The 9,744-nt window shown below is 37.9% G+C and overlaps 1 protein-coding gene across 1 annotated transcript; it reads left to right on the forward strand.

The window, feature by feature from the left end:
• Positions 1 to 252: 252 nt before the first annotated feature.
• On the forward strand, positions 253 to 9,506 carry LOC5502968 (isovaleryl-CoA dehydrogenase, mitochondrial). Its single transcript, XM_001624030.3, has 12 exons — positions 253 to 428; positions 2,825 to 2,914; positions 3,270 to 3,321; positions 3,795 to 3,964; positions 4,408 to 4,501; positions 5,992 to 6,128; positions 6,496 to 6,592; positions 7,078 to 7,171; positions 7,578 to 7,659; positions 7,783 to 7,887; positions 8,073 to 8,145; positions 8,498 to 9,506. Exons 1-12 carry the CDS (start codon positions 288 to 290, stop codon positions 8,629 to 8,631), a joined length of 1,269 nt encoding a protein of 422 aa, XP_001624080.2. The 5' UTR covers positions 253 to 287; the 3' UTR covers positions 8,632 to 9,506.
• The last annotated feature ends 238 nt before the right edge of the window (positions 9,507 to 9,744 follow it).

Below are 9,744 nucleotides of genomic sequence, written 5' to 3' on the forward strand. Positions count from 1 at the left end.
AAGAGACACGTGTTCAGTTCAGTCGTTAGAGATAACCCAGGGGGAGGGGAATGTAATACTACCCTTTTTAGTCTTCCTTTCTAGTCCAATATTCCTGCAAAATTTTATACAAAAACTGTATGTTATTAAATAAAACTGTGATATCTACGGAAAAAAATATATTTTGTACTCAATATTACTCAATATCTTGTTTTCTTGTGTAGTTTGAGATGGTCCTATTGCTTTTGCTACCTACCCTTCCCTAAGAAGAAAGTATTCGGTTAAATATTACACAATCACCATCAAACATGGCGGCCATTGGAAGATTGTTGTGTGTCGGGAGAAATGCTAACAAGCTTCTGTTTCCTGTAGCTCGGGCAGGAGTATGTAGACAGTTATCAGTGTCTGTTGACGATCATCTAACTGGACTAACAAGCGAACAAATTCATGTACGTATCAAACGAGAAAAGCCACGAAAGTTGTCGAGTTTTAATGTTGATGTTGAAATCCCTTCAGACGCGGACCCTGTCTTTACTGTAAAATTGATTATTTGTTTGTATTTCTTGTCTAATTTAAGTGTCTAGTCATGTATCTTTGTTGTGAGCAATGCGTTTTATGTATTTTTAAAATTTCTAATTGTTTTGACTGGGATGTCCCCCTCCCCCCTAGGAAAGGTCTACCGGCGGAACCAGTAGATTTCGCTTAGTTATAGGGGTAGGGATGTCATACTAGGATCACCATTTATTTCCTTTCTAATCTGAACCAAAAAAAACATTCTGTTGTGAAATGCAAAGACAACATCACTAAGCGCAGATGTGCTACGTTATTTAACACATATTTGACATTCTGTCATATGCATTTTGTATCCATTTGTATCGGATTAGTAACAAAAAACCTTGTTTTAGAAGCGCGTCTTGTTAGAGGTAACACATGCAAGTGTGCGTAGTTTTAGCCTTTCGATTGCGTTCCGATTTCCGTTGAAAGTTTCGAATAAGAAACAAAAAAATCCTTGTTTAGAGATAATACCGCAAGCGTGCAAAGGGCACGATTGTAGCTGGAATTTGTTACTTATAAATTACCCACTTCTTTATATGTACATGTGCTGAATGAATACAATCAAAATCCAATCTGAAACAATTGTAAGTGATTTTAAAGTACTTTGAAGAATTCAAAGCAATTCAAAGTTTAAGATCTGGCCCCACACATTTGGGATATCTGGAAATATTATGCAATTATAGCCTAGCCTAGGTTGCTGTTGTCAATCAAAACTTTAGATAACATCGCCTTACTAGTTACAGTTACTCAAGTTAAGGAGTGAGCGTAAGGTATAGGGGTAGGGATGTACAAGGATTACGATTTATTTTCGTTCTAATCTCTACAGAAATCCGAATCCGGGTTTGGTGGTTTGTCTTGTTTGGTGGTTTGTCTTAATACTTTCCTTTATATTGCCACTACCGACGTTGATCAGTAACAGGTTCTGTCAGTAGGTAAAGGCAATAATAGCAGTAATTGATAATTCAATTGGCTTAATAGCTTTAGGACCACTCGGCGTACTGTAACGTACCATGCACAAAATGCAAGGGGAGGCGATTAAACATTCCGTTGTGACTTGCCAAAATAACTTCAGTAATGGCAAGTGCGCTACGTTATTTCACGCATATTTGACTTTCATTCAAATGCAATTTGTATCCCATTTCCGTTGAACGTTTTTTAGTATCCTGATTAGTAACAGAAAACCCTTGTTTAGAAGCTCGTCCTGTTAGAGGTAACACAAAATATTATACTGTAATACTGCAAGCGTCCGTAGTTATAGCGTGCCGAGGGCTTCATGTGTACCTTTGCAGACAAAGAAAAATACAAAGAACGAAGTATTTTACAACTTTGTTTATTTGTTATATCCTACATCAAACGTATTACCCTATTTAACAATTTCTAAGTGTGTGTAAACTTGCAGCCGTTTTGGACTCGTCACGCGTTTGATGGGGCTAACAGGAGTGTGCTCTATCCTGTTTTGATAATTCTTAGCATAACTGATTGATGCATATCTCATTCGGTATATTTTATTTATAGTATGATTTTCGTTCTAAATAAAACTTGAACTGGAAAACACAAAGAAAAGTAAGCATTTAGTTGAGGGAGAGGGGGGTTTTATGGTATTTGAAATGAGGCAGAAATACGAAAATCTTTTTCGAGGTGTCCCCAATGAATAGATGACAATTTAGATTTAATAGGATTGCATATATGTATATCCATTTCGTAGTTACGTATACATGCTTTTTTTAAATGGAAATGCTTACAGTCCCTTTTTAGAACAAGTACACTCGTTTTGGGGGTTTTGTTTCTTATTCGGAACTTTCAACGGAAATCGGAATGCTAAACCTACGAAGGCTAAAACTACGAACGCTTTGGAGCATCTAACAAGACATGCTTCTAAAACAAGGTTTTTTTGTTACTAATCCAATACAAATGGATACAAATTGCATATGACAGAATGTCAAATATGCGTTAAATAACGTAGCACATCTGCGCTTCGTGATGTTGTCTTAGCATTTCACAACAGAATGTATTTTTTTGGTTCAGATTAGAAAGGAAAAAAATGGTGATCCCAGTATGACATCCCTACCCCTATAGCTAAGCGAAATATACTGGTTCCTCTGGTTCCTCTTTTTAGTAATGCCATCTACCCCCTATTTCTTGGAGATAATGAGATTTTCCCAAGATTATGTGTTATGGTTGGGGGGGATTTGAAATTTCAGGATAAGTAATTTTCAGACAATATCCTGGGCTCTGGGCTCGTCTTGGTTAGACCAGGCCATTTCCTAACAGTTTTAAAATGTTTTGACAGCTTCGGGAAGTAGCCTACAACTTTTGCCAAAATGAGCTTGCGCCTTATGCAGACCAGATCGACAAGGAAAATAACTTCCCTAAACTTCGGGTGAGTGCAGCAGAAATGGTAGATTACAGACTTGCCAACCATTTAAGTACTTAACTTCACTCTCTTGTGCCATGTTTAATATCTCAATCTCCTTGCCAATCAGCAAACAAATTCCAACCTTGGTAATAGTGCAAAAACACCCACTCTCCTGATTGTCTAAAAGATTTACATTCAATGATTGTCTAATGGATTTACAGCCAATAAAAAAATAGACTGTAATTGTGTAATTGTGAAGCAAAAGGAACTCCCAGTTTTAGCCTTAGAACTCCAAAAAAGACAGTACTTAGTCAAAATCTTATCGCCATAAAAATTCCAGATGGTTTGTTTAACATTCCATGGTGTTTTTTTGTTTTAGGAATTTTGGAAGAAGCTTGGGGATCTTGGTTTTCATGGCATTACAGTGCCAGGTAAAGAATGATCTATTTTACATAATTTTATTATGTACCTGGTAAATTATTATATATCTATCATACCATAATTTTATTATGTACCAGGTACATCAATTATTGTCATTTTAAAATACCATCATTTTATTATGTTTCAGGTAAATTATTATCTTTTTTAAAACCATTACAGTATTTTATTATAGATCTTATACATAATTTTATTATATGTAGCAAGAGCAGCTTGAGTAACTCAACAGTTAAAAGTTTTGCTTTGCCAAAATGTGCTGTGCTGCCTTCTGGTTGAAATAAGGTAATAAGCTAGAATGTTTCAGTACATACCTTGGCTAGGCTAGCCTTAATTTTCACATTGGCTCACTCAAAGACCAAAGCTGCTGTATAAGCTGTGCTATAATCATTTTTTATTTTATTTTATTGTAAGCTGTATTATCTATATCAAAAAGCACAATCTTTAGAATGATTTGTTAACTGTACAGTTGATGATGGTGGCATCGGCAGTGGCTACATGGAGCATATCATTGTACTTGAAGAGATGAGCAGAGTGTCGGGTTCTATTGCTCTCAGCTATGGAGCACACTCCAATCTCTGCATCAACCAGATCGCCCGCAATGGAAATAAGGAACAAAAACGGAAATACCTACCAAAGGTAAGAGCCATCCACATTGCATTACCAAGGGGGTCCTTGGTTTTCTAAGACCATCTTTTCGGACTCAATCATTTAATATGGTAAAAAATTATTTCGGATTATATCTTAAATGCATACAAAATGATGATCATATAGTAACTGAAAAAAGATAGCCAATTAAGGGAAAGAATCAATGTTTTAATTGACAAAATCTCTGAAGCAAGAAGGCCTCTCCTATTTAAGAAGTGCACTAGAAGCAATTTTTCAGCCATCCTTGCCGATATTACCATTTAGTACCATTTCCAAAAAACCCTCTGAGGCCCCAGCAGCATACAGTATTTTGTACACTTATTGAATTATAGGACACAGATAATTTCTTTTAAAGATCAAGACATCAAGATCTGTTGCCATAAGAAGATCTTCTATTGTCATAGTGACAAGCTCTGCCTGTTTTTATTGTACAGCTGTTATCAGGAGAGCATATTGGGGCATTAGCCATGAGTGAAGCAAATGCGGGGTCTGATGTGATATCCATGAAGCTGAGGGCAGACAAAGATGGTGAGTGATGAGTCATTTATTCATTAACACTGCACCATTCTGTAAAAACAAGGACACCATTAATAACCTTTCAAAGTTGATAGATTTGGTCAATTCTTTATGTTTTTATCTTGCAAATGGTATGTGGTTCAAATGGACCCAATAAAACATGTGTCCGCACGAATAACTTGAATCTGTAATATTAAGGCATTTCAGTCATCCTTCAGAAAAAAGGCAGTGAACTGAAAGGCCCAGGTCCATTCCTTTGTGACGTAGATCGAGTTGTCAATAATATTATATGAGAAAATAATATGTGCATGCTAAACTGGTTCGTGTTTTCATGTCTTCTTTGTTATTGCTGAAGATCGTTGTGTGGTTACAAGTTTTACTGTCATCTTTGTATCTCAACCTGGAAGACAAATAATTATTTAACTTCAGGGAACAAATCTGCAAGATTTAGCAAATATTTTGTAGTCTATAAATTGTTTTTGCATTGTGTGGGCGCTGCATGTGCAATCAAGAATGGCGACATTCACGAGAGTGCGCACTGTTTTTAAAACCTACAACAAAATGATATTTTCTTTTTTGCATATAATTCTCTGCTTCAAATTATTCATTGCTTCATTGTGGGTAGCATTGCAGTAAAAAAACACCTCACCAATTTCTGTGGTATTGCTGTTTTGAATTTTAATGGATTTAAGGAAAATATGCTGTTTTTGCCAAAACTTGGAATTATTCACTCGATTCAATCTCCTTTCACATGGCAAGAAAATTTTCAAAGACCTGTAGAAAATTCAGTTTTCAATCATATTCAATTCCCTTTTCAGAATTTTAAAGTTTATCTATTTTTTTTTTTGTTTGGCTAGATTGATATTAGTGAAACTTTAATTTAGATTTAGTGTTATTTAGAGTCAACACAACATCAGCAGCGCCTTGACGGGAAGTATACCTACCTTATTCTCTGAGTCCAGGGAATTCACTAGTCCCCCCACCGCACCACAGGACCTGCCATCTGCCGTGGCCGATCGCCAATTTTGGCAAAATGTTGTTGTGCAAGACATCTTGGCCGAGGCCATAGGATGATGATGAGGGTTTAGGGTTTCTATATTGTAAATGTTTTAGAGTATCTTCACATGACTTCTCTATTATAAGTGAGAAAACTGGAATGATGGACTATAATTTTGTTATAAACCAAATCTAGGGGTAGATAGATGTCCCTCAACCCCACCCCCTTATTCATGAATTCATGTTACCTTTTCTGTATTATCCACCCCTACAGTATTCATGTTCATTTTCTAGTTTTCCCTTTCCGTTTTTTAGAAGTCTTGATCCACCAGTGTAAAGTAACAATGACATGATGACTTGCTGGCAATGACTTTTGGTAGAAAGAGGGTTTATAATTGTTCTTTTACAACCTCACACAGTTGAATTCAACAGTGAAATGGGGCTTGCACTGCACCTTTCTTTTGTTTGTTTACACTTTCTAAATGTTTAATTTTTGATAACTGTAGGGGATCACTATGTTCTTAATGGTCACAAAATGTGGATTACTAACGGACCAGACGCAGATGTTCTCATTGTCTATGCCAAAACTAACCCCTCCAGCAAAAAGCCAGAGCACGCCATCACAACATTCCTCGTCGAAAAGGTGAATCTTACAGAATTTAAAGAACTTAGCCAATCAGGGGGGGGGGGATGGAATCCAAGTTTTGACACAATTTTCATGATCCAATATCTGCCTTATTATGGCAACTGTCCGTGTTTGTCAGTCATGAAAGTGTTCCAATCCCCTTATATGGACAAACATGGATGGCTATAAAGGAGACTTCTTATGTTACTGTTTGAAGTGCAATTAAGCAATTCTTATCAATTAGGTAGTTCTGTTCTCATTTTTAATGGGCTTCCTAAAACTCTCCTGCTTGTTGAATATTCTGCACTACTAAATACTGTTTTTTTTTTTACAACAGAACTATGCAGTGGCTATTTTTTTAAACTGTTTTTTGGTTTATTTGCAGGGCATACCAGGGTTCAGCACTAGCCCCAAGCTGGATAAGCTGGGTATGAGGGGGTCCAATACTTGTGAGCTAGTGTTTGACAACTGCAGGATTCCAGGTACAGTATGTATGAGAGTGCTGTAGAACATTGTGCAAAATATAACAATTTTGAGTGCTTCTACTCTCGAATCTGTTGTATCGAGACCCGCGTTTTCAAAACACGATTTGTTTTGGTTTTCTCAATTCGTATTGTAAAACAGAGATTTAAGAATTTTAAAGGCTTTATGACTTAATGAGATTACTTGCCTTGAAGAAGTCTGAATTAACATAAACATTTATTTGGCAGTGTCAACTACCAGTTTTTGGTATATTGTATATCAATTTTTTGTATCTTTCGAGCTATTGTATTCCTGGTGTTGCAGTTTATTGTATTTTGTTGCTCTAAAGTACCTTTTGGTTTTTGGCTACTAATTTAAAACAAGGTATCAATTAGCTTACATTAAGCTGCTTGCAAAAAAAGCCTCTTGAAATGAAATGGTATGCTCCATGAATAAGTGTCTACACTGGTCTGGCTATCAGTTTATTATAATATTCTTTTTTCAGCTGAGAATGTAATGGGAGAGGTCAACAAGGGGGTGTATGTCTTGATGAGCGGGCTGGACATAGAGAGACTGATCTTGGCAGCTGGGCCTGTAGGGTATGTTTACTTTAAATGGCCTTATAAACGGCGGGGGCGATTTCAATGTTCAGGTGGGGGGGGGGATGTTCAATAGACAGGAGACGTTCATGAGAGATGGGCATCTATTTTAAACTATAACAATAAAACAAACCCAAGAACATTAGGCTTCTAGTTTTAGCCAGGATCATGCTTAATTATAGCCTGCACAGCAAGCGTTTCTTTGAGCAAGGCAATTAAATTTGATTAATATCACCCGAATTCCTGTCATTTGATTTTTAGCTGGGAGGGAGGGAAGTAGGGGGGCGTTTTTTAGATAGGGGCGTTTAATACAAACTTGTAATTTTAAGGAGGAGTTTATTAGATAGGAGGCATTCTTCAGGTAGGGGATAACATGGGTTTATCTGCTTGTTGCTTTGTTTTGCAGTCTAATGCAGGCTTGCTTAGATGTCACTGTGCCATACCTTCACGCAAGGACTGCGTTTGGCCAGAAAATAGGTGAATTCCAGGTTGGTACGGTATCAAATCATTAGCAAAGCTGTAACTAAATATAACGGTGTATTGTTGTTAATTAATAAAATAATACCCTGTTTACATAAATGCTAGAATAATTTGTCTGACTTGCATCCTAGATGATGCAAGGCAAGATGGCGGACATGTACACCCGTCTGAATGCATGCAGGAGTTACCTGTACACTGTAGCACGAGCTTGTGATGCTGGTCACATCAGTAACAAGGTCGGTAATAAGCCAAGCTTAAATGCATCCATCGCCCAGTTCCCATACGTTAATCTACTCTTCTTTTATTTATTAGGACTGTGCTTCCATCATTCTCGTCCTCTCGTCGGCATTCGTTTGTTACTCATTCGGGGTTAACCCTAAACCCAGGGTAGGCTTTAATTTAATCATCTTTTATTTACTAGGACTGTGCAGCCATAATACTCTACACTGCAGAAAATGCCACCCAAGTGGCTCTCGATGCCATCCAGTGTTTAGGTGAGTATACCCAATATTTCTTTCAATACAAACCATTCTATTGCTAACATTTGCGTCCAGTTACGGACCATTACGGAAATTACGGAAATTTGAAGGGGTAGGGGGGTGGGGTGAGGGGAGGGGGTGCAGGATTACCAAAAAAATAAAAACAAGAAACCTTCAGTACCACCCCTCCAATCAAATTTCCGTCAGTTCCGTTTGTTTCAAGCATGTCTTGTCGAGAATTCGTCTAGTTTCAAGGCAATCAACGAACGAGAAGTTCTGTCTTTATAAAGCCTTTACTTATTAAGCCTTTATTAATCTAATCCAATAACAGATTCTTTAAACTGACTTGTGCGTTCGTTGTCTTCAGGGGGGAATGGCTATATCAATGACTACCCAACCGGAAGATTCCTTCGTGACGCCAAACTTTATGAGATTGGTGCTGGCACCAGCGAAGTGAGAAGACTCATTATCGGCCGCGCATTCAACAAGGAGTTCAAGTAGATGGTGTGACCGTTAATTAGCATAGTAACCATAGAAACCTAGGGGGACTGCACTAAAGGCAAGTGGAATGCCAAGAGGCGCCGTGATCGAAGACGGAGCGATTTTTGTGGACACTTTTCTCCAGTGGTGTCTTCGGTAATTGCAGCAGCTGGTATTGGCCGCTTCACGATTGACTTTAGTATTTATGGGACATGGTTAAGGGCCATGGGTTTATCGTGGGCCATGGTTTTCTCAACAATCCGTTATCGGGGAAAAGAAGGCTTGCCGGAAAAAAACACAAATGAGTCTTTGTGGTCCACTCGGTAATTCCCTGATATACAGGAAGAATAGTAGTGTCTGTACTAAGCGTGGTCCACGGAAAAGTGCATGCGCAAAGAGGATGCGCTCGGAATGTGAAGGCAAAGTGTGATATAATGCGCAACTAAAAGGATTTTGGATCGTATGAACACATTTCTCTTCATTTCTTCTTTACTCTTCCTTCCTTTTGTCTCTGAAAGAGGGTGCTTTGTCGATAATGGAAGCTTTATAAAAGGTAGCTTTTACAACACACATGCTTTATTTACCTGTCCTTGTGTTTCATCTTTAAATGTGCTGCGCTTTTCTCCTTAAATTAACTATTTTTCAGTATTGGGCGCAAAGACACTGTGGGTGCTGCACATGTTTTTTTGTCTTCGGCAAAATGTTAGGGCTTTATTCGAGGATATTGTGTCAGTGTATTTCAATAGAATTCATTGGAGTCGTTGGGTGATCCACTGAGTAAACAATCGATACCCCTCTTCCCCCCCCCCTATCAAGTCGCAAATCCGGTAGTGTTGAGTGACCACTGTCGGAACCAGGCCATCCGCTTTGATAATAAAGATTGGACAGAAACGGTGGACAAAGACTTCTTTTATTCTGGAAATGTCTATCCCTTGTTTTTTTTGTTTTTTTTTTGCTTCCTCCTTCTAAGTAGTCTCCTGCACAACCGTCCTTAGTGTCACTCTGAAGACCGTCATTCTGATACTTCAAGTGACGCTCAAGAGATTGCCTTCTCAGTGACTCTTAATAGGGATTCCAAGAAATTGGAGAAAAATAGAGGCGCGTGCATGTTTGAAAAGAAACCTTGAGCATTTA

The sequence above is a fragment of the Nematostella vectensis genome, chromosome 3 (genome assembly GCF_932526225.1).
Source record: "Nematostella vectensis chromosome 3, jaNemVect1.1, whole genome shotgun sequence".
NCBI lineage: Eukaryota > Metazoa > Cnidaria > Anthozoa > Actiniaria > Edwardsiidae > Nematostella > Nematostella vectensis.